A 24,486-nucleotide genomic window follows, 5' to 3' on the forward strand; every position below is an offset into this window, starting at 1 on the left:
TGTTTATGTACCACCTTTGACTATGCTTTCAGGATTTACGCTGCTTCAATTTTCAGGATTACCTGTGTTACGGGTTACGAGCAAAACAGCAAAGTTTATTACTGCGCAGCAGGTTCAAGCCAAGACTGAACACTGAGAACAGGGTTACAAGAACTTTTAAAACTTCCCACCTGAATCCCATAATGCATTTCAAAAGCGTGATTCCTACATCACTGTTACATAGCTAAATGTCAGAAAAGGGGAGGTACAAACAATATTAACATACTGGTAAACAAGATTAACATAAGGGTAATGGTTCAGGGCAAAAGTAAATGTGTGATAAGTACCGGGAGGAACTTCTTGAGTATCCACAGAAAAAGAACAATAAGGGCCTGGCTTTGCATCCTCTGTCACCTGGGTGGGTCTGATTATGGGGATTAGGTTTGGCCAACAATCAGCTCAGCAAAGTACCTCTGGGCACTTCTTGGAGTCCCTTTTCATGGGCAAAATAGTGTTGGAATGGAGAAAACGAGTTGATTTTATATGATTTTTAAAACTAGGTAACTTCCCTGAGCTGTCAAGTCGAAATGATACATTTATGCATAATATTTATAATAAAGATGTCCGTCCCCCCGGTGATTTCCATAACACCTGCATATTTTTATTTTATTTTTTACTTTAATCCACCAGAGTTTCTCTTCTTTCTACCTCTTCCACACATTCCTGTTCTTTATCCCTAAACAAATCTAGCTTGACTTCTTTGATCTCTCCTAAATTACTTCTTCATACAGTATTCCACTGTTCCTCTTCACTAATCCATGAAATCTCTGCCCTTCCCAAGGCAGTCTTTTCAGTCAGCCCTCTGGATCACAACAGTATGTATTAATTAGCTGTGTTCATTTGTCCCTGTTGGTGATAAACATTTAGTAATAGTAATATTGCCAAACATGCAAAATGCTGTATTACTGTACTGTTGAAATACTAAAGATATGTTAAATGCCTCTGGCTTCAGGTGTATCTTTTCCTCACGCTTTGATATGTAGGAGTGAGCAAAGTCAAAGAAGATATGGTGAATTAAAGGTGAAGTATTTTTAAAGTATTGTTACACACTACCCCAATAGCCAAACAGGGATTGCAGGCATGCTTTAACCCAGGGTCTGTTTTCCCTTTTGGGCAATGAGGCACAGCAGAGACTGTGATGTCTTTATGATATATGGTTTATTTACAAATATATACAACCTAAATCCAATGGAGGGATCTCCAGCATTACATTCCATGGGGTTCTGGCATCTCCCAAAGCCACAGCACTGGATTCAAAACAGAGATCAGCATCCTGCTTTTTGACTCTCTCTCTCCAGCCACTGCTTAGTAACTCTGTTTCTTAACTCCTAACTGCCATTCTGAACTCTAACTTCCCTAAAATACTGTTACCGTACTTTCTTTAGAACTGTAGCAGGGCCCCAAAGGGCCCCGATTAAGGTGATAATGTAAATCCCTATAAATCCTAGAATATGCTTATAATAGTGAATTATGGGAACTTGTTGCTTTAAGAAAATGATGATCTAGCAAGATGCCATTCTTTTACCAGAGCAGAAGGTCAGCTAACACGCAAATCACAAAGATATAATTCATAAGCTAGAACACAAATTGTTACATAATACACGTAACACAGGTTCCCAACACGCATACTATCTCACAATGTAACATATTATTGAGAATCAAAGGCCTAGTTAGCAATCCTTGGCCTAGTTAGCAATGCTTATTGCACATGCGTATTAGATTAGGTAATGATATACGTATTAAATATGAAATGAGATAATGATGAATATTAAAATGTTAAATGATGTAATGCTTTGTGTGATTGGTTAAATCAAAATCCTTTGTCTGAAATGTTATAAATTCCTGCCCGACCTTTGGGCGGGGTTGCAGTATTCCGAAAAGATTCGACTGTAACCTTATTGCTTTGCAATAAACATAATGGACTCCTAACTCCTCTTGTCTCTGAGTTTTATTGGCTAACTCATTTTTTGGCTTACAACAGAACTAAACCCTCAGTTGAAGGAGGAAACACACATTTGCAAATGTGATTTGTCCTTTCAACCTCTGTGTCACACCTGTGGTTTATCTCTACGTAAGCCAACACAACAAAGGTTAATTAACTTTTACACTTGGCTTTGTTTTTAACCTTAACTGGTAGCCTAATAACCATGGTATCTGAATATTTCCCAATTGAATTTGCATCTCATTAGTGGTAAGTGGTTGTCCATCTTTGTAAAAATATTTCAAATAATACAACTGTTTTATTTCCACATATCTATAATTATAAGCTCTATATTTATTTTGGGAGGCCTTGGATTAGAACCTATTCTCATTTTGTCCAAATATTGAAAGTTGAGTGTAAATGGATTTGTAAGCCAGTGTAAAGAGCAGAATTTATTTTATTTTTTAAAAAAGAAGTTATTACTTTTATGCGGGCACCATCTATTTCCCAGTTCTCTAATGTGCTCCATTGAGTTCCCTTATTGCCGCCAGACATTAGATCTGTCATGTTGCTGAGTTGACATGCATTGTAATCAATGGTTGGGTGAAGATACAGCAAAGGAGGTTATTTTAATGTGTGATATTGAGGGCACTAGGAGAAGGGGACGACAGAGGACAAGATGGTTAGACAGTGTTCTCGAAGCTACCAACATGAGTTTGACCAAACTGCGGGAGGCAGTGGAAGACAGGAGTGCCTGGCGTGCTATGGTCCATGGGGTCACGAAGAGTCGGACACGACTAAACAACTAAACAACAACAACAACAACATGTCTGATTGAAATATGAATTTTAAGTTTTGTTCGCCATTTGGACATATGGCCTGGTAGGATCCAAACTGGTAATGTTTGGAATTAAAATAATACTTTTGGAACAAGTGCCATTTTAGTTTAGTTCCATAAGAGAAAGTTTCATTTTGTTCCAGTGTCATATGCCCATATTTATTTTCCATACTTTGCTATAATTTGTCTGATATGATTTGTTTAAATTATAGTAAGTAATCTGAATACCTGAAACTTTTTCTAGCTATTGGGATTAGTAAAATGTTGGGAGGTTTCCCAAATTTGCAGGGGAGTATGAAAGAACATTACTGTACTTCCAATTTTTGAAAATTTACCTTAAGTCGAGAGACATTTAAAAAATATCTCCAATTCTATACTCAATAACCTTCTAGCATTTGCCGGGTCTGATGAATATAAAACAATACGGTCAGCATAAAGTCCCAGAAAGTATTCCTTTCCATTGAAAGTTACACTCTTTCCTGTAATCTCGTTGTTGGGGGTTCTATAATTAAAGCAAACAATACCCATAAATCTTTCTAAATTGTCTGAAGGAACAGGCCATCCCAAAGTGAAACTTGGCAACTGATAGTTAACCTACTGACAGCTTTGTAATGTAAATCTCTACTGCAACCCACGCACTTCCCACATACCCATGGGCTGTAATTTGTTGCACCACCAATTTATTAAATATAGAGACGTTATATCTCTAACATTGCAGTTAAAGGTGCTGCAATTAGTCTTTTACAACATTTTGAAACTCATCTCAAGAACACTAGCCTACTGTGAAACTTGTTTGGACTTTCAGAGCATGGTGGATGTATCAGGAGTACATTGCACTTACCCCTGAAATATGTTCATGTTTTGTTTACACTGACATAGAATTTGACTTCTTTGGCTCAAGAATTTTAAAGCACTTTAGAACGCAATTGCATCTGTTTATTTTGGAAAATATTAGTGCTAGGTTACATGTGCAGTTTCTGTCATGCTTCTCTGCCCTTGAAATCTGCAGCAGTTCAGAGGATATCATATTGGGCAGATTACTAATACTCTGTTCTCCTCTCACTGAGAATATGGTCACTGCACCATGGCTGTAGAGAGGATACTACTCCTGCAAAGTGGATACTCTCACGTAGGAGTACGGTATATTACTGTATTGTTGTGTTATTGAGGAAATTATAAACATGAGTAGCAGCCACAGAACCCTCTAGATGTGTTTTTTTTGGGGGGGGGGAATCCTCTAGATGGGATTTTTGGAAATAATTGAATGCAAAAATTTCCTAAACAAATGATTTGCAGATTTATTAACTACTTCACAAACACAAGCTACTGAAGCAGTGTATAAAGTAAATTAGGGCTAATGCTGTCTGTCCCAGCATTTGTTACTGAGCAAGTTTGCTGTCCCCTGTCAGTTAAGTAAGCACCAGAGAGGTTGCACCCCTCCACCAAAGATGTTTTGAGCTATCCCAAGAATACACCCCCATTACTGGGAGTCTGAATCCCATGATAAACACATATTTTGCTTACAACAGTATTATACGTGGTCCAGTGCTTCATTTCACAGAAGTCTTTACCTGGCCTGCTGCTTCGAACCCAATTACTGCCCAAGGGGGGTTAATTCCTCAGAGCAAGACACACTTGTAACATGGCTCTAGACATGACCCTTGGGCACACTTTCTGTACCATGCACCCAAGCATAGCTGCCTATTTGTGCTAAATCACCCCTATTTCCCGAGATGTTTATTGTAGAGAGACCCCAAGAGAAGACAGCAGCTGTTGTGAATGTATTTATTAATTATTATTATTATTATTATTATTATTATTATTATTATTATTATTATTATTATTATTATTATTATTGCCCTCAGGAAGCGCAGCTCTTGCTTCGAGGCCAACATGCAGCCCTTTTGCCTATTTGTCCTCCATTTCGCGGCTATGCCTTCTGCTAGGCTAGGCTGGCGAGCATTCTCAACCATGCGGCTCAGGCACGAGCACGCACGTCGCCAGAGCCCGCACGTCGCCTCCCCAACGCGTGGAGAACGAGGCTCTGCGGATCCACTCCCGTCTCCTGAAAACAGGCCTCACGGGGCGCGGCAGTGACGGGTGTGGAAGGAAAAGCGGCCAACTGCCAGGACCAGCCGAGAGTGGCAAAGGCGCTGCGTTTGAAGCGTGCGCGGGGGGCGGGGCGCCTCTCACGGCGGAGCCGCTGGTGGGCGGGGCGCTGGAGGCGGGTATTGGTCACGTGAGGCTGCCGCGAGCTGGGACCGTTGTCCGCGGCCCCGCCCCCTCCCCATCGCCAGTCGAGGGTTGCAAGCCGTTGCGCAGCGCCTCTCCGCTTCTTCGCCTCGCGCTATCTGAGCGCGGCGCCCTCTTCGCGTCCCCATGGCGACCGGGCGGCCTTTCCAGGTGGTGGTGTTCGGGGCGTCGGGCTTCACGGGGCAGTACGTGGTCCAGGAGGTGGCGCGGGTGGCCGGCGAGGATGAGCTGTGCGGCTCGCTGCGCTGGGCCGTGGCTGGCAGGAACCGAGAGAAGCTGCAGGCGGCGGTCGATAAGGCGGCCGAGAAGCTGGGTAAGGGAGTGGGCGAGGGGGGGCTGCTGCTGCTTTCCCTAAAAATGAGAAGCGGAGTCGGGGGCGACGTGGCCCCGGACCCTGACCTTAGTCTGATGGCTTCTCTCCAGGTGATGGAAGGGAGCGAGCGATGACGGTGTTCCTAGCGCACGCATGTTTCTAGGGCCTAATCCGGCCCGCCGGTCGGTTTAACCCGGCCCCTGCGGCAGTTTATTTCCTCAACAATTTCAATCCAAAAAAAGTCAACAACTCCAACCCCTAAAAAAGGTCAAGATCTTTGGGGTAAAATCATAATAAAAGCTCAACAACTTAAATCCTTTTTAAAAAACAACTTTGGTCGGTCTTCATGGCCCTTCACTTCATCAAGTCTGGCGTTCTTTGAAAAAGTTTGGACCCCACTGGGGGTAGGCTGCTCACTGCAAAACAGCCAGGTCGCCCATGTCAGCAGCCTGTGCGGGGAAGAGCCCTGCTAGACCAGACTGAAGGACCACCTAGTCTGGCTTGCATCTTGTTTCTCTGCAGTGGCCGGACAGGGGACTGCAGAAGCCCACAAGCATAGAGCCATGACTTTCAGCTGTCATGACCAGAACCGTAGCTAGGTGATTTTGCGCCCTTCGCAGGACCGTCCAGATTGCTCCCCCTAGCCACGGGCAAATTAGCTCTTCTTTTCGCCTCTCCTCCACCCCCACCCCCCGCAATATGCAATTCATCCTCTATTTAAAACCATTTCTTATGAGGCAATAATCTATATTTATGGACATATTTATAGCTGATTTTGCGCCCCCATCACCTGTGCCCCTGGTGGCGGCCCACCTCACCACCCCCTTGCTGTAGCCCTGGTCATGACCAGTAGTTGCTGATAGACAGGATGGGCCCGTGCAGGATAGGCCTAATTCTCTTTTGGAGCTATGTGAACGAGTGGTGGTTCCTCCCATCTTACTGATCCAGGGCAGGTGAGTGTGTAGGGAGCATATCACTGTGCAGCCATCCTCTCCCAAGTTCAAGCAAGCTGGAGGATTTCCATCCCATTTAAGGGCAGGGGTGATGATAGCAGCCTATTACAAATCTGATCCAGATAATAGCCCTTCCAAGTCCAAAGGGCTTTATGGTTTTTATTGTGCTTATTCTCACAGCAACTTTAGCTGGGAAGTTGCCATTGTTTGCAGAAGGGAATTGGCAAAGAGGCCTGTGTATCTCCTGTGTAAATTAAGCTGTTTCCTAACTGCTGCTGGCAGGGGTGTGGGCAGGGTACGCTAGACATTTGTGGGGTGAATTTAGTTGCACCTTTATTTTTGGTGCTGTAAGTTTCACTGAGTTCAAGCTCCATGAGCGATTGAGCGATGAGTGCAATTTCCCACCCTTAACACACCCCTTTGTGCCTCCCAAGCCAGCTTTCCTTACTCCAGCATAGCTTCCTCAGTCTATGTAAATTGTTACTCCAGGGTAAGCCCATAAGGCTATAGGAAAAGGAGAGATGGGAGTGCACAGTGTTCCCATCAGCTCCTGAATAAACAGCAACTTCCCTCCCCCAGCTGTCTGTCAGGCTGTGAGAGAGGGGGAAATGTAACTGCAGATCCTCTTCATTAGCTCTGCTGAAAGAACAGCAATGTTTGACTCCTCTCCAAATTTTTCAGTTCTTGCTGCTCATTGCAGGGTCTCTGTAACTAAGAATTAGTACCTGAGCTTGCTTTTTCCCTACTCCTTCCCAGCTCCTTTTCCTGTTGTGTCATGTCTCTTTGATTGCGAGCCTGAGGGCAAGGACTGACTTTTCTTTGCAAGCCACTCTGGCATCAAGAGAGTAGGATAAATATGCTTGATAATAATTTATGCTCATTAATGCCTGGCAACTGGGGCGATGGGAAGATACACAATGTGCTAACCTCTCCCACCCATTTTACCTGGGGATTAGGATTGCACTGTGAAATCAAGAATTTGTGATATGGCCATAGAAGAGGGGGATATTGAACCCAAGTTTGCCAAACCCAGCTGGATGATGCTGTTTGTGATACATATTTTTTACAGCAAAGGGTTGTTTCCTTTTTCCCCCCTGACCAATGACCATAGTTATTTCTGGTTTGCTAACAACTGGAATGTTTCCATGACTTAAAATTGTAGCTTCAGGGAGCAATTCTAGCACCCATCTGAGAGCAGCAGGGCTGGACTCTGCTGCAGAGCCACTGCCACTTCTGCAGTCCTGCTACGTATGCTCACAAGGGCAGAAGCAGCTTCATTACATGTTTTCCTCTGTCGTCTTTAGGCAGGCATTTCAGTTGCACCCAGATAAGGTCTATTGCCTGTAGCTGGACCAGCTTAAAATCTAGTGCCTCCTTGGCCAGCACAACCGGTCCTCTTTCCCACCCTAGAAAAGTTTGTTTCAGGGGTTTCTGCTTGTTGGTGCTAGCAGTGATTTCTGCCCAGCCATGGTTTTGATAAGGATCTCTGCAGTTGTGGAAGCCCCCCCCCCCACCAATGGAGTCAGGCAGTGCTAAGTGGAGAGACACCTCTGCTACATCCAAACATCCTCCAGTGCAGTGTATTGGGGCCTTGTATCACAATGTTAGTTGCATACATGGGCCCATTTCTTGTTTAAAATGTCAGTTTTTTCTGTGTTGTTTGTCATTTTGTGACAGTGTGAGTTCTCTGGTTCTTGCTGTTTCAGACATTGTGCTTCTCCAACTATTGATTCTGTTACTTTGTCCTGACTTGTATATGCTAGCCTTTTCTAGTTGGAGGTTCCCACGCTTGTTCAGTATAAATGAATCAAGCATTGTTTCAGATTTCTTAGCCCACACAATTCTTCTTGTGAAAATTCTTGTTGGTTCATTAATGTACTTGTTGCATTCTTTTGCTTTATAGCCCATGCCTTTCTGGGGTTGGGAAAATGCATTGGTGATATTGCATGAATAAATGCAGTCTTGGAAAAAGGTTGTGTGGTGCTGAGGTTGCTAGGTTAAAACGTACTTAAGGGGGAAAACACTATTGAAACTGATCTTTAAAACCAGAGTTGTTGCTCCTTCTAAGTCAATGGCTAAAATAAAATGTCATAGTGATAATCTTGTGACATGCACTTACATGGTTGACTTACTGCATTGTATTTCTCTTAAATAGGTTTCAATAATTTCTTGAGATTTTTCTGGTCATCTTTTGTAGCAAGAAGTCCCATCTTCCGATGTGCACAGTTGTTTTATACTGAAAAAGCATATTTGGGGGGTGGATGTTTGAATTTGTATCAGAACAAAGTTACCTATTTTGCAAATGTACTGTAGTTGAAAAAATAAAGGATTTTAAAATGACCTGGGTTTGATCCATTCATCTAATAATTCATAACTAAATAATGAAGGTTAAGAAAAAGCAATGGGTATATTAGAGAGCAATTATTATACAGTGCCAGGCTTCTTTTATAACATTTCTCTTTTACATTTTCAGGGAAGACAGAGCTGAAGTCAGAAGTTGGCATAATACTGTGTGATGTCAGTGATCCATCCTCTCTTGCTAATATGGCTAAACAAGCTGCTATTGTTCTGAACTGTGTAGGCCCAGTAAGTATTTTCCTCTTTTGGAAAATGAATAAGTATAAAGCTCTCATGAGACTAAAAGCTTTAAAAATGAAGATTCAATATATTGCAATATTTTTATTACCTTAGCAAACATTGAAAAATAAATCTTTTCAAAGTATGTCAACCAAAATATTTTCTGGATGAATAAAAGTTAAAGGGGCAACTCTGCTGTCTGCCACTGTGAAACAAAGGCATATATTAATCCTATATTTTTACTTATTAATTTATAATGTTTATATCACTCTTCTATAGTGGTGATCAGATATTAAAAGTAATTATGAGGCAGTTTTTATCAGAAAGGGTTGTAATTTAATAATGTTGTTTGGCATTTGAAGTACAGTAATCTCTCAGTTTACAAAAGGGTTCAGTTCCAAGGGTTATATGTGTAGGCAAAAATTGGGTACAGTCAAACTTGTGGAGCTGCCCTGCAGCAACCGGTAGCAGGTGAGAGGGAGAGAGAGCGCACCCCCAGTACTCCCAGGGCCAGCACACTGAGCAGGTCTTGCCTAGCAAGCAAGGCCAAGTGCTTAAAAGCTCTTTTCATGCCAGAGTGTTTGGGTTATTCAGTGTGAAAAGAGCTTTTAAACGCTCTGCCATGCTTGCTGGACAAGACCCGTTCTATGCGCTGGCTCTGGAAGGCTAGTTGTTCATGCAAGATTTTGCATCCTAGAGGCAGCCTGCATGTCAGGCATGCCTTGCCCAGCAAGCCAGGCAGAGAGCTTAAAATCTCTTTCTGTGCCAGGTAACCCAAGTAGGTCTGATGTGAGAAAAGCTTTTAAGCTTTCTGCTTTGCTTGGAATTTGACTTGCGCGATTTCACTCAGCCCACCTTCAGCTACAATGGTTGAAATTGTGCAAGTCAGATGTGCATAAAATCAGGGATTATTCTAGTTTGACTTTGTGAAATAGGCTTATGCCCAGCCCTCACTAGCAGATATTAAGACAGTGAAGTAACTTCATTAAATAGGTTAGAATGTGGGCAGAGTGATTCCTAGTTTCACCATTCCACCACTACGTTTTTTGCAAGCTTAGAAATCAGCAAGAAGGGCCTGGCAGTCCTTCGAGGCCATTGTAAAATCTACAAGACTGTATTAATAATAGCAGCTGAACCAATTCAGTTTCTTCCTTGACTCTTAACCCAGTGTGTGTAGTGAACATCTAAATAATTCTTGCCATAATTAATTTCCCTCTGTTTATACTAATCATACTTGCAGTTATTAAGTAAAGCAAATAGCTGATAAATTGCTGTATGTGGAAAATATGCTGCTGCTTTTCCCCAAAACAATGCCTATTGCATCTGTGTGTGGTGAGGCTGTGGGAAAGCAGATGAAGAGGAAGGCATTGTTGCTTCATTCTCAGTTGCAAAGTTCTGCCAGCTCATTAAATCTAGAGTAAAGGTTAATAATTGAAATGTGAATGCTGTAGTTGTGGTAGAGGAGGTTGGAAAGGATTGCATGCAGAGGGAGATGTTTCTTAAAATCTGAATGCGAATTAAATAGTTTTAATCATTGTGTTTATTGATTAAATGTTCATTATAAATTAAAATTGCTTTAAATAACCTTGTTCAAATATGTAAACTTAGTGAGATAACTTACTGTCTTTATTAAAGTAGCATAGTATAATTTATTAAAGTAATAATTGTTTTATTTGTTCTTACAGTACAGGTTTTTTGGTGAGCCTGTGGTGAAAGCTTGTGTTGAGAATGGTGCAAGCTGTATCGACATCAGTGGAGAACCTCAGGTATGAGAAACTGAGAAAACAAGCCACATTCACAATTGTATTAAGACATTGTTCAGATTTGTACAAGTTTACCATCATGCAGGTGGGAATTTTATTTTTTGTGTCCAGCTTTGTGATACTGCCATTGAATAGCAGCTCCTGCACCATCCTAAGCATCAGCAGCCAGGGATACAGAATTTGCTTGTGGTGGATCCTCCTCTGTCATCCATCTCAATAAATGTTTTGATAATAATATAATAACCTTCTGTAATGTTGCAAAATGGAGCATCAGCCACTGAATATAGTGTCAGTGACACAGCTATGAAAGTTATCATCTTAGCTTGAACATTGAGACAGAATATTATCTATTTTTCATTACAATGTTGTTTCATTTCTTTCAGTTCCTGGAAGGAATGTATCTGAATTACAATGACAAAGCTGCAGAAAAAGGAGTATATATTATTGGAAGCTGTGGCTTTGACTCTATCCCAGCAGATATGGGAGTATTGTACACCAGAAACTCTTTGAAAGGTGACTCTTAAACTTAATCACAATTTTGATAACGTGTGCAGAAATTATTTTCCTTGTGGAGTGTTGAAATGATATTTGAGTGGTTAGGAATAATAATATGCTCTGCATTCTGCTTCTTCTGTAATTCTTCATAAGGACTGATGTTGCTACAAAATATTTGTTGTATTAATATATTTGCTGTATTAAGCTATGCAGTTATAAATATCTTCAGTTACCTTCATCTTAAAATAATGTACATGACCTTCTGTTGCACTAGCAAAGAATAAAAACTTGGAGCTTATGCTCCTTAATGGAATGGAATGGAGTATGGAGCTAGAAAGGGATGTAGAAATAACACAGACCGCTGCATTTCTGTAGTGAGTTGCTTGCACACATTCCAAGTAAAAACAGGGCTTGTTATGGCCTATGGAGATTTTTCCAACGTCTAAAGTGTGCTTGATTATAAGTTGCATAATTCTGGAAAGACTTATCATTAAAATAGGTTGTGTGTGACTTAAAACAAGGTGACAGGTTCAGTACTGATAGAATCTCAAATGAAATGGTGAGCAAGCTGTTGCTTCTCAGTACAGGATTTCCAATGTCATGGTATCTTCATTTACAGTGGTCCCCCGACTTACGAATCACTCAACATCCGTAGTTTTCAACCTACAAACGGGACATATGGCCGCACGCTTACAATTTTTTCTACATCCGAACGAAAACCGTTGGCGGTTTTAAATGCGGTTTCCTCGACTTATGAATTTGTCTGAATATTTTTTTTCCTACGGGAAACGCTTTTTGACTTACGAACTTTTCGACCTACGAATGTGCATTCGGAACGGATTAAGTTCGTAAGTCGAGGGACCACTGTATTTGATGCCATGACAGGCTGAGTATAAATTGCTGATTAATTCTTTGTTACAACCATACTTAATGATTAATTTTCTCCCCTAAAGGTACACTAACTGCAGTTGAAAGTTTCCTGACTGTAAAATCTGGACCAGAGGTTGGTTGTTTTCTTGATTAGCTAAGTTTATTGTATAGACTATCATAGACAGATAAAAATAAATTATTACACTGGTTGTTGTATTGGTAGTGGTAGCCTACAAAAACTGTCAGAAGAACATCACTCTTTAATGCTTGTTCTGCTATAGCGCTTCTAGTACTCAAGTAATGCAATACCAGTGTGATAGCCTTACCTAAGCATATGCTTTCTGTTTTGGTAAGGTTAGGTGGTAAGAAATTGCTTTATTGCTGATGTTGGGTAGATAGCTACTTAACATTTGTTAAAAATAAGTGATTGGGGAAAGCGCGGACAATAACAACATTTTAGAACACTGTTGGAGGAGTAGATGCAATATTAAACTCAGCCCAGTCTAGTAAGACACATCCTTGAGTAGAAACAGGTTACTTTCCGTCTATGCAGACGGTTCTTGTGGGGTGAAAATCCTGCAGACATACATGCTGTGTTCTCATCAATGCTTCACACAGCTAGCCACCAGAGAAAACTAATGCCAGATTAGTCTAGACATCACTAGAATGCATTCACACTCCTGCTTCCTACAGGAGACGATAAATGCCAGAGGAGCAGACACACTAATCTTTGCAAGGGCACAGGAGAGGTGAAGTGAGAAAATGGTCATGCTTAGGATCAAGTACATAGCTCTCAGCTATACTTTGATTTAGTCACTGAATCAGGTGTGTAAGTAAGGTATGTTTTCATTATTGTGGCTGATGGTATAGATGTGTTGTGAGTATAGTATATTGAATTAACATAGCATTTAAACAGGGTTCCTGCATTCATGATGGGACCTGGAAATCAGCTATACATGGCTTTGCAGATCAAGACAGTCTGAAAAAAATTCGAAGGCAAATAGGACACAAACCCCTTCCAGTGACTGGAAGAAAGCTTAAGAGAAGGTATGCTACTTTTGTGGATTAGAATTTATTGTTTACATAGCTCAGAAGATTTTTCCAGAAGGAATGCCTTCTTCTTCTCCCTCTCCTTCTCCTTCTTTGGCGATCACTTGCAGCAGAGTAAGATTGTCTTCCATAAACATGGTTTTAACAATGAGTCCATAAGTGACTGTGGAGGCCAATTTCTGGATCCACACGTCCTTCCACAGTGGGGACATTGGTTTCCAGGCAGGAGTTGATCACGGTGTGGATTTGCTAAGTGTGCCTTCCTCTTAGCATGTTTCTCCCTTGCGTCCTGAGTTTGAGTGTCTTCAAAGCCCATGACACCTTTGCTAAAGGCTGTAATTGTAGGTGCCTTATATTTTCCTGAAAGGAAGCATTCTGGTGGAATTTCTTTATACAGATTTGTGTGCTTGAAAGGACAAGTTTTAGATAGTGCTTTGTCTCAAACACACTTTGCCAAGCTTTGTTTTAATTGTCTTGGCTTCTGTTTTTGCAGAGGTGCAGTATTCTACAGTAACGAACTTAAACAGTATTCCATTCCGTTCATGGGATCAGATGTCTCTGTAGTAAAACGAACTCAGCGCTATTTGCACACAGACCTGAAAGAAACACCTGTAAGTTTTCATAAACATCTATTTTAAAAATGTCCTATCATCAGTGAAATCTTTGAATCTGATACTGTGAAACTTGCAATAATATGCATAGTTGCCCTGAGGGGAAGTCATATTGAATTCATGTGCCTAACACTGCAAAGATTACAGGCCTATGCTACTACTTTATGAGCTTCTGGAAAATCTTATTACTGTTGAATGTCTGTCACCACTGCCACATATGTGGGTATATTCATGTAGCTCTCTAAAATGGGAAAAAGTGTCAAACAGCAAGGCTGTCATCACTCTTCTGCAATGGTGCCACATCATAACATATTTGTGTTACTGTAATTGTAGTACTAAAATAACATTATATTTCTTTTAATGCCTTCAGCTGCTCTTACAGTGCCCACGGTTAAAGCTAACAATCATATCTAGCCTATTTCTGGATTCATTCTTTGTCACCTATGCAAGGCTTGGTTCTTTGTGAATTGTTGCTCTTTAAGAGCTGTATTCTGGAACAGATTATACATAAACTGACAGTTTTTCATTGATAAAAAATTTCTCTTCTTTTTAGGTGCAATATGCTGCTTACGCGACTGTGGGTGGTCTTGGATCTGTTATTAAGCTAATGTTTGCTGGCCTTTTATTTCTAATGCTTGTGAAATTCAACTTTGGAAGAAAGCTCCTGCTAAAAGTAGGTTTTGTTTTAAATACTTTGGAAGTTTGATGTGTTTTTTTCTATTATTCTGGAATTTATTATTGGTTGTCTTATTTCAGTATCCTGAATTTTTTTCTGGGGGACATTTCACAAAGGAAGGACCAACAGAAAAACAGGTAACTACTTTTGTTCTTAGGTGATTGTATTTTTGATGTGACAGTTTTCTACATAATTACAGTGTCACAAGAATACTTTTATTATGTGTCAGTAAAAAGCGGCTGTTGTTTATATCTCTTTTGATTATGCCTGATACCTTTGTGTGTACGATTATGCCTGATACCTGTGCATCAGGTACAGTAGTATATTGTGACATGTGGACTAGCTTACTAATTGCAGCAATAGAAAATTCCTTAATTCTATGTGAGTTTGTAGTTTAAATACTGGGGAAATTGTGGAGGAGGAGGCATATTGGGGTCTTTCAAGTGGAATGGGTAAAGGAAAGGGATGATGGATGGTCTGATGTGGAGTATAATAAGCCCACAACTTACGCTGAGGTTACATTCCAAGGATCGCGCATAAAGCCAAAATAGTGTAGTCAAAACCCATAGAGTTCAATGGGTGGGATTGTCAAAAGTCAAGAACACTGCAGCCTTTTCATTTTATAATAATTATTTTGCCAAGTGCATAAAGCTGAATACGCACTAGTTTAATGTGCTTAAGTAAACGTTCAGCACACATGTTTAACCCATATGTAGCAATAAGTTCTCAGGTGAGCACTAGGAGAACAAGCGAACAGTAGTCCTCCTGTTGCTTGAATGCAGGAAAATGGCATCACTATAATAGAATCTTTGACCCACCCCTTTCTTGAGGTGACAGTTTGTTTTCCTGCCTTGTTTGAAGTGGACCTATCTCTTGTTGTGGTGTGTATATTGGGTGAGTGTGTGGTGTGAATCTTTCCTTGTGTTGGATGCAGTGCTTACAGTCTTCAATGAAAGTTGACTGGAAAAAAATATCAGCTTAAATCTGAAACCCATATCTACTCTATTCAGACTATGAACCTTTTCTACCTACGTTTGCAGTTTCTTATTCAGAAACTAGCTTAAAAGCAGTATTTGAGACCAAACTTGTGGATTATTATAGCAAAGACAGTCTGGAACCTCACATTTATTTTATGGGTGGTAAGGTAAATACCACACTTTTTACAGTGCAAGTCACACTATTCCGCCAAATCCATTGTCCGGTAAAGTACTAATAACTGGCTTATTTTGCATAACATTTTACAGGGGGGGGGTTTGTGCACAAACTACTCCCTCAACTTTGGTTGTAGTTCACTGTAGTTAAACTGGAATGAAATTCAGTGGTATAAGCAGTAATGTGTGTTTGATAGAAATTGGCATTGCCTAGAGATTTGGTGCTGTTTCTTTCTTGTCTTTTGAATTACAGATGGAAGGGTCATCCTTTGAAATGACCTTTTTTGGTGAGGGATACAGAACACAAGAAGATTTACAACTGGGCAAACCAAATGTTAAAATCTGCACCCAAGTACAGGGACCAGGTATAGCAAATTTTGTATAAGAATATACCTTCACATATAGGTTTTGTACAAGATTTGCTCAGATGCCCTTCCTGTTTAGGGGCTTGTTGAGGAAGGTTTGGCTGCTTTTTATGAAATGCTTTCAATTTAGCTGAGCACAGTGGTGCTGTTTGATTCTGATTATACTGTGATTTGTGATTGAAACGGGCAGATGATTGCTTTATGTACTGTTCCTAAAGTTATTGGGAGATTTAGATTGTGTGTGTTACTGTCATATGTTTATTTAGCTTATATACTTGCTGAAAATAAAGCAAGTAGTACATATATGTAAAGCCCTGGGGGAGAACGCTAGCTAGATGGTACTGGCCCAGTGTTTAGGAAGATGTTTAATCTTGAATCAAAGGTAATTCTAGAAACGATAGAAACAGAAGTAATTGTAATTTTATTTGTATGTTGCCTTTCCACAGTTCAAACCGCACTCAAGGAGGCTTACAACATGAAAAAGTATATAACTGCAATAACAAAAGTAGTCATAAACAATAAATAAAAAGTCAAAAATACACAACCTTGCTGAACAATTTCCACATATCTCATAAGCGCTAAAATTAAGATAGAGAACACCAACAGCAACACCCCCCCCCAAAAAAAACACCTCCAAACACCCCAGCCCAAGAGTCAAAATAATGAGTGTAATTGAAGTGTTTTCCTCTCCCACAACTTTTTGTAGAGGCTGGCTATGTTGCTACACCTATTGCAATGGTTCAAGCAGCTGTGGTACTTCTGAAGGACAAGTCTTCTCTTCCTAAAAAGTAAGTCTTAATTTTCTTGATGTGAAATAGCTTACACTTTCAGGGTTCCTTTCCTAGCAGCCTTTAAACTATTTGGCTGTAATAATATCTCATTTCTTTCTTTTTTAAAAAACTTTGTATTCTTACTATTTCATTTGTTTGCCACCCCGGACTCTTTGGGAGGAAGGATGGGATACAATTGAATAAATAATAATATATTAGCATCAAAGTGATTGAAAGCACTGCACAGTTCTGTGGTGTAGTAACTTCCCTTTCTCTCACTTTGTCAGCCAGCATAAGCATTAAACTTTCTGTCAAGTTGAGTTATTGCAAACATGTGAAAAAGTGCTTGAGTGATAATGCCATTATATCTGCGAATGACCTTAATTCATGTTGTAAGGTGCAAGCTTTAGGTCATTTAATCGTTTGTAAATCACAATATTTATTTATTAAGAAATTTCATATCTTAATAGATTATACCAGAGTTTGCTTTTGTGCATGTGCGAGCGCCGAAACCCGGAAGTAACTTGTTCCGGTACTTCCGGGTTCGGTGCGGTCCGCAACCCGCAGCGTTTGAACCCGAGGTATGTCTGTATTATATGCATTGTTCATGAATTAACTTAAACAATTGTTGAAGGTTTACAGGGGGGAGTGGAACTTAACCCATTTTCAGTAAGTATTTGTTCATAATAAGTGTTAAGCTTGCTTGCAGCTCATGTCACTAACCCCAAATGTGTGGCTGTTTTACAGGGGTGGTGTCTATTCTCCTGGGGCTGCATTCTCCAATACAAAACTTATTGACAGGCTCAAGCAGCATGGAATTGAGTTTTCTGTTATTAGCCAGCCTGAAGTCTGAAACAAGAAAAAACATCCTGAAGGCTGCATGATTAACAATCTCCGTATGGCACTTGTATACCAAAAAGATCAGCTACAAATGGTTGCTACATTTAATAAAATACTGACATAATCTTATGTAATGTGAAAACATGTTTCATATTGTTGCTCGAAATGGGAGTAATACTGAACTTTTACTACTGGAAATGAATAGTGCTAAATAGTGCTTTTTAGAATCAAGGGCTTGACTGAACTAGCTGTGGTAACTAAAAAAACCAGTAAAACATTACAACTACAGTATTTTTATTCAGAATTGTTAAAGTTGACTTTACTATAAAATCTGTGCCTTAACCAATTAACTCCCTATGAAGATCAGTAGTGAAAGTAATGAATAAGCAAAAGTGGCTTCAGTAAGTTTGAGTCAGTTGTGTGGGCATTCCTTCAGACAGGTTTCCCCAGCCTGCTATACCTTGTCATGATTAATACAGTGGTGCCTCGACTTACAAATTTAATCTGTTCCGAAGGCACCTTCGTAGGTCGAAAAGCGCCATTGGAAACGTGATTTCCCATAGGAATGCACTGGATACAGAAAAATTCGTAAGTCATAGAATCATAGAATCATAGAATCATAGAGTTGGAAGAGACCACAAGGGCCATCCAGTCCAACCCCCTGCCAAGCAGGAAACACCATCAAAGCATTCCTGACAGATGGCTGTCAAGCTTCTGCTTAAAGACCTCCAAAGAAGGAGACTCCACCACACTCCTTGGCAGCAAATTCCACTGCCGAACAGCTCTTACTGTCAGGAAGTTCTTCCTAATGTTTAGGTGGAATCTTCTTTCTTGTAGTTTGAATCCGTTGCTCCGTGTCCGCTTCTCTGGAGCAGCAGAAAACAACCTTTCTCCCTCCTTTATATGACATCCTTTTATATATTTGAACATGGTTATCATATCACCCCTTAACCTTCTCTTCTCCAGGCTAAACATACCCAGCTCCCTAAGCCGTTCCTCATAAGGCATCGTTTCCAGGCCTTTGACCATTTTGGTTGCCCTCTTCTGGACACGTTCCAGCTTATCAGTATCCTTCTTGAACTGTGGTGCCCAGAACTGGACACAATACTCCAGGTGAGGTCTGACCAGAGCAGAATACAGTGGTACTATTACTTCCCTTGATCTAGATGCTATACTCCTATTAATGCAGCCCAGAATTGCATTGGCTTTTTTAGCTGCTGCATCACACTGCTGACTCATGTCAAGTTTGTGGTCAACCAAAACTCCTAGATCCTTTTCACATGTACTACTCTCAAGCCAGGTGTCTCCCATCCTGTATTTGTGCCTTTCATTTTTTTTGCCCAAATGTAGTACTTTACATTTCTCCTTGTTAAAATTCATCTTGTTTGCTTTGGCCCAGTTGTCTAATCTGTTAAGGTCATTCTGAAGTGTGATCCTGTCCTCTGGGGTGTTAGCCACCCCTCCCAACTTGGTGTCATCTGCAAACTTGCTCAGGATTCCCTCAAGCCCATCATCCAAGTCATTGATAAAGATGTTGAACAAGACTGGGCCCAAGACAGAACCCTGTGGCACCCCACTAGTCACTACTCTCCAGGATGAGGAGGAGCCATTGATGAGCACCCTTTGGGTTCGGTCAGTAATCCAGCTACAAATCCACTGAATGGTAGCATTGTCTAGCCCACATTTTACCAGCTTCTTTACAAGAATATCATGGGGCACCTTGTCAAAGGCCTTGCTGAAATCAAGATAGGCTACATCCACAGCGTTCCCTTCATCTACCAGGCTTGTAATTCTGTCAAAAAATGAGATCAGATTAGTCTGACATGACTTATTTTTCAGGAACCCATGCTGACTTTTAGTGATCACAGAGTTTCTTTCTAGGTGCTCACAGACTGTTTGCTTAATGATCTGCTCTAGAATCTTTCCTGGTATTGATGTCAGGCTGACTGGGCGGTAATTGTTTGGGTCCTCTCTTTTCCCCTTTTTGAAAATAGGGACAACATTTGCCCTCCTCCAGTCTGCTGGAACTTCGCCTGTTCTCCAGGAATTTTCAAAGATTATTGCCAGTGGTTCTGAAATCACCTCTGCCAGTTCTTTTAATACTCTTGGATGTAGTTCATCTGGCCCTGGAGACTTGAATACATCTAAACTAGCCAAGTATTCTTGTACTACCTCCTTACTTATTCTGGGCTGTGTTTCCCCTGCTGAATCATCTGCTCCATATTCTTCAGGTCGGGCGTTGTTTTCTTTCTTGGAGAAGACAGAGGCAAAGAAGGCATTGAGGAGTTCTGCCCTTTCTCTGTCCCCTGTTTGCATTTCACCATCTTCTCCTCTGAGTGACCCCACTGTTTCCTTGTTTTTCCTTTTGCTACGGACATACCCATAAAAGCCCTTTTTGTTGCTTTTAACCTCTCTGGCGAGCCTGAGTTCATTCTGTGCTTTAGCTTTTCTGACTTTGTCTCTACACGTGCTGGCTATATGTTTGAATTCCTCTCTGGAGATTTCCCCCCTTTTCCATTTTTTGTACATATCCCTTTTAAATCTTAACTCAGTCAAAAGTTCTTTAGATAGCCAGCCTGGCTTCTTTAGGCACCTTCCATGTTTCCGTCTCATTGGTATTGCCTGAAGTTGTGCTTTTAATATCTCCCTTTTAACAAACTCCCAACCATCATGAACTCCCTTCCCTTTTAGTATTACTGTCCATGGGATTTCACCCAGCGTTTCCCTAAGTTTTCTGAAGTCGGCTTTCTTAAAGTCTAGAATTTGGACCTTAGTATGCTTGGTTGCTCCTTTCCGCTGGATAATAAACTCCAGAAGAGCATGGTCACTCCCACCTAATGATCCTGCCACTTCTACCCCACTAACCAAGTCATCACTATTGGTTAGGACCAGATCTAAAATGGCTGATCCTCTTGTTGCTTCTCCCACTTTCTGGACAATGAAGTTGTCTGCAAGGCCAGTGAGGAATCTGTTCGACCTTATGCTCTTGGCTGAGTTTGACATCCAACAAATATCAGGATAGTTGAAATCCCCCATTACTACTATCTCACTTCCTTTGGAATGCTTGGCCATCTGTTCCAGGAAGGCATCATCTGTGTCCTCAGTTTGGCTTGGGGATCTATAGTAAACTCCCACAATGAGATCACTGTTGTTTTTCTCTCCCTTAATTTTGACCCAGATACTCTCAATTTGGCTTTGAAGTTTTAAATCCTGGATCTCTTCACAGGTATACATATCCCTAACATATAAAGCTACTCCTCCTCCTTTCCTGTTTGGTCTATTTCTCTTAAATAGATTGTATCCCTCTATTACTACATTCCAGTCATGAGACTCATCCCACCAGGTTTCAGTGATGCCTATTATGTCATATTTAGTTTGCTGTACCAAGAGCTCAAGTTCATCTTGTTTATTTCCCATGCTCTGTGCATTAGTATACAGACATTGAAGACCGTTGATCATTCCCCCATGTCTCTTATTTAAGGATATTTTCGTCCCACCACTAGGTCTGCATGCTGCTTGCTCCATTTGGTCCTTGACATTTGGATGATCATCTTCAGCATTTGATAGACTCCTACCTTCAGGACCACTGTCTCCCTCCCCCACATAAGTCAGTTTAAAGCCCTCCTGATGAGGTTTTTGAGTTTTGTGGCAAAAACATTCCTCCCAACTTTTGTGAGGTGCAGTCCATCACTTGCCAGAAGTCCATCTTCAAGAAACTGCAGACCGTGATCTAGGAATCCAAACCGTTCCTGTTTGCACCATTTGCGAAGCCAGTTGTTCACTTCCCCTATTTTTCCCTCTCTCCCTGGGCCATGTCGTTCAACTGGGAGGACAGAAGAGATGACAATTTGTGCATCTAATTGCTTCAACTTCCTGCCCAGAGCCTCATAATCATTTTTGATCTTCTGTAAGCTATGGCTTGCAGTGTCATTGGTTCCCACATGCACCAAAAGGAAGGGGTATTTGTCGGTGGGTTTTATGATTCCTTGCAGCCGTTCTGTTACATCTTTGATCTTGGCCCCAGGTAGACAGCACACCTCTCGAGACATCTTGTCAGGCCCACAGATCACTGCTTCTGTACCCCTCAGTAGGGAATCCCCAATCACCACTACACGCCTCTTCATAGGCTTGGTTGGGATTCTTCTATGTGCTGTCCCTTCCAAGGTTACCTGCATATTTCCAGAGGACTGACTTGGTTGCTCGTCTTCATATTCCTCATCAACTGTGATGAGGGAGAGATCCTCAGGTGGAGTCTGTTCCTCGTCTTCCATGAGCACTTCAAAACGGTTGTGTAATTCTAAGCACTCAGAGCGATCCCTGGGCCTTCTACTTCTATGAGTCACGTTCCTCCATACATCTGGCTGCTGTGTTGGGGAACTGACCTCCTCCTCAGGGAGATCCCCTGTCTCCTCCTTGGTGCAGACAGTGTGCTCTGCTGCATCCAAGAAAAGCTCCAGCTCTTTAATTCTCTGGAGCGTAGATACCAGTCGAAGCAACCCCATTTAAAAATTTGTAAGTCGAAAAAACCCTATCTAAAACTGCCTCGGTTTCCGTTTGGATGTCGAGAAATTTGTAAGCGTGCGGCCATTTGCCCCATTCGTAAGTCGAAAAATTTGGTTGTAGAGTTGTTCGTAAATTGAGGTACCACTGTACTGTAATCTACACTCATATAGACTGGGATCAAGTCCCCTTGACAACTGCAATTTCTATGAGTAAACATAGTTCTCTTGTCACTAATGGAATCAATTCATTATGCTTGTTAGGTCTCATGGTACTTAGCTAGACTCTGCCTGCAGTGTTTTTTCTATATGAGCTTGGTGGAGGGGAGCGTAGTAATATTCTTGCTTGAATTGGTAGCTTCATTGCATACCTGATCAGTTAACATTCCTTTCCTGTGTACTGAGACATCCTCAAGGCAGGGAAAATAGGTCTTTGTGAAAGGAAATTTCTAGCACTTATTAATTCCCTTTGTTCTCATTTTTCAGTGTAATAAAAGAGGGTTACAAATTTGCTTGGTTTCTGTTTAACTCAACACAGATCACTGTACTTAAAGGTCAACCGTTTTAATTAGCGTTATCTAATGTGCTTAGAATAAACCATGCCTTAAGCAATAATCCACTGTCATTTTTAGTAGACCATGAAATGGAACTAGAATACCAGTTAAGTCCCTCTTTTAAGGCCAAATTACAGTTAGGGTACTAAGGGTATTGCATGTAACAGCAAGGGCCCTTTTGTGTAAATGAGTTTCTGCTTTTCCCTTCTAGCTGTTCTAGCCTCCCTTCCACACATTGCTACCTTCAGGAACATGGGGCTGTTTTAAGGAACATAAGAGGACATCCAGGTGGCGGTTTGTTTTCTGATCCACTTTTCACTATCAGTTGGGGGGGGGGGGAAACTGTGCCACCCCAAATAATGTGACATGCTGCTTAAAAATAAAATTTTGCTAAAACTGAAGCATAGGATCACCCATACCCCAATTACATTCCCAAGTGTTTTTCAATTAACTAGCAGGAAGTGCACAGGGCTGCCCAGGTATTTTTAGAAACCAAAAAATACTGTGATTTTTAAATGGCTCATGCATTTTGGACCAGTGCCACCAAAATTCAGGTGAAGTCATATTTTGGTCCACCAGTTGGAACAAAATTGTGCCCAGCACCCAAACAGTGACAAAGACCCCCACCTCAGGAACCCTTGTGCTTTGAGTTTCGTGACAACACCTCAAGAGGCAGAAAGCCTAGATCAATAAATGTCACACCAGTCACATTTCAGTCCACCACTTTGATTCAAAATGGTACCTGGTGTTCAAATAGCGGTATAACCTACTACCTCCCACCTAAAAAACCCTCGTGCCAAGTTTGGCACCCCTATAGTGAGAAGCGTCCTAACATAGAGAACAAACACGTGGACAAATGACTCTTCCAAATACTGATCAGTATTCCAACACTGCTTATTCTGAATAAGGCATTAGTGCACAAATTTGAAAAAGTGTATAAACATTCCTGATGGAACAATTCCTCCTATGTCTGTGTGAGAGGAACACTACAATGGTCAATGGAACTCTCACTCTCCTGCCACAGACACAGTACAATGCCTGAAACTGTTCAGAACTGGCAGACCCATAGCTGTTTCCCATCTACTTCTCAGGACCTATGAGTTACAGCAGGAGTAACTTACATACAGGGAGCTTAGGAACACTTATGTAGAGATATCAATGATACATAATGACCAGCACATTCTAATGCTCTCATGCACTATTATTTTCTTACATTTCTATCCCACCTTTCTTCCATCACGGAACTGAGGGTGGTATATATCTGGTTCCCAAGGTGGTCACCTACCCAGGCACTGACCAGATCCTGACCTGCTCAGCTTCAGCAAGGGGATGGCCTCAAGTGCCTTCAGATCATATCCTGGAACTAGATTCTTCCCCTCTTGCAGCTGTGTCCAGGGTGGGTCTGGTAAATACATAAGTTGTCCTCTTCATTTGTAGTGACACAAAACAACATATGCTTTAGCACAGTTAACAATTATACTGAAACACTACTGTTTTATTTCGTACAATGACTTCATGGTTTGCTGCAACCTAGCCTCTCCCGTTTCTTTTTAACTATCAAAGCAACATCATTTTTCAGTTTACTTATACTTGACTCAAGCTGCTCTCCAAAGTCCTTTAACATATGTGACTGTCTCTCAGCAAAATGTCGAAGTAGTTGCACGTTATCTTCTTCCTGGAAATGAAATACAGAAGCTGCAGTGTGAAAAGGAAAGAATAGCTTACACCAGCAAATGGGCAACTTAACTCAGCAAGGAAGAACACACCCGAGCAACAGTTAATCCTAAATGTGGGGTGAACTATGAAGGCAGTTCTACAGCTTTATTCAAAAGCTCTTCTAGTCTTGACAATGGAAGTAAAAGAGGCACACTCTGCATTCCTATGTCCCAGTTTCAGCCTTCGTAAATAAATAAACCCTCTCATTGGAGACAAGGTGCATGTGCCCTGC

The 24,486-nt window shown here is 41.2% G+C and overlaps 2 protein-coding genes across 2 annotated transcripts in view; one reads left to right on the top strand and one right to left on the bottom strand.

The window, feature by feature from the left end:
• Positions 1-5,069: 5,069 nt before the first annotated feature.
• On the top strand, positions 5,070-17,945 carry SCCPDH (saccharopine dehydrogenase (putative)). Its single transcript, XM_035108319.2, has 12 exons — positions 5,070-5,364; positions 8,791-8,903; positions 10,580-10,660; positions 11,041-11,170; positions 12,106-12,155; positions 12,939-13,069; positions 13,566-13,683; positions 14,237-14,356; positions 14,440-14,496; positions 15,764-15,875; positions 16,582-16,663; positions 17,393-17,945. The coding sequence occupies exons 1-12, from the start codon at positions 5,178-5,180 to the stop codon at positions 17,496-17,498; spliced, it is 1,287 nt and encodes a 428-aa protein (XP_034964210.2). The 5' UTR covers positions 5,070-5,177; the 3' UTR covers positions 17,499-17,945.
• A 4,086-nt stretch (positions 17,946-22,031) lies between these two features.
• The window catches only part of LOC118081834 (kinesin-like protein KIF28), a 29,917-nt gene continuing 27,462 nt past the window's right edge, over positions 22,032-24,486 (bottom strand). Inside the window, exon 24 of the mRNA XM_060273276.1 lies at positions 22,032-24,213. Within this exon, the coding sequence (XP_060129259.1) occupies positions 24,052-24,213 (162 nt within the window). The 3' untranslated portion in view covers positions 22,032-24,051. The remainder of the gene's footprint in view (positions 24,214-24,486) is intronic.

This window comes from Zootoca vivipara, chromosome 3 (assembly GCF_963506605.1).
Source record: "Zootoca vivipara chromosome 3, rZooViv1.1, whole genome shotgun sequence".
NCBI lineage: Eukaryota > Metazoa > Chordata > Lepidosauria > Squamata > Lacertidae > Zootoca > Zootoca vivipara.

Coding starts and splice junctions, on each gene's coding strand:
- SCCPDH (XM_035108319.2), top strand. CDS start 5,178: ATGGCGACCGGGCGGCCTTTCCAGGTGGTGGTGTTCGGGGCGTCGGGC. Junction 10,661..11,040: donor ACATCAGTGGAGAACCTCAG/GTATGAGAAACT, acceptor CATTTCTTTCAG/TTCCTGGAAGGAATGTATCT. Junction 12,156..12,938: donor CTGTAAAATCTGGACCAGAG/GTTGGTTGTTTT, acceptor GCATTTAAACAG/GGTTCCTGCATTCATGATGG.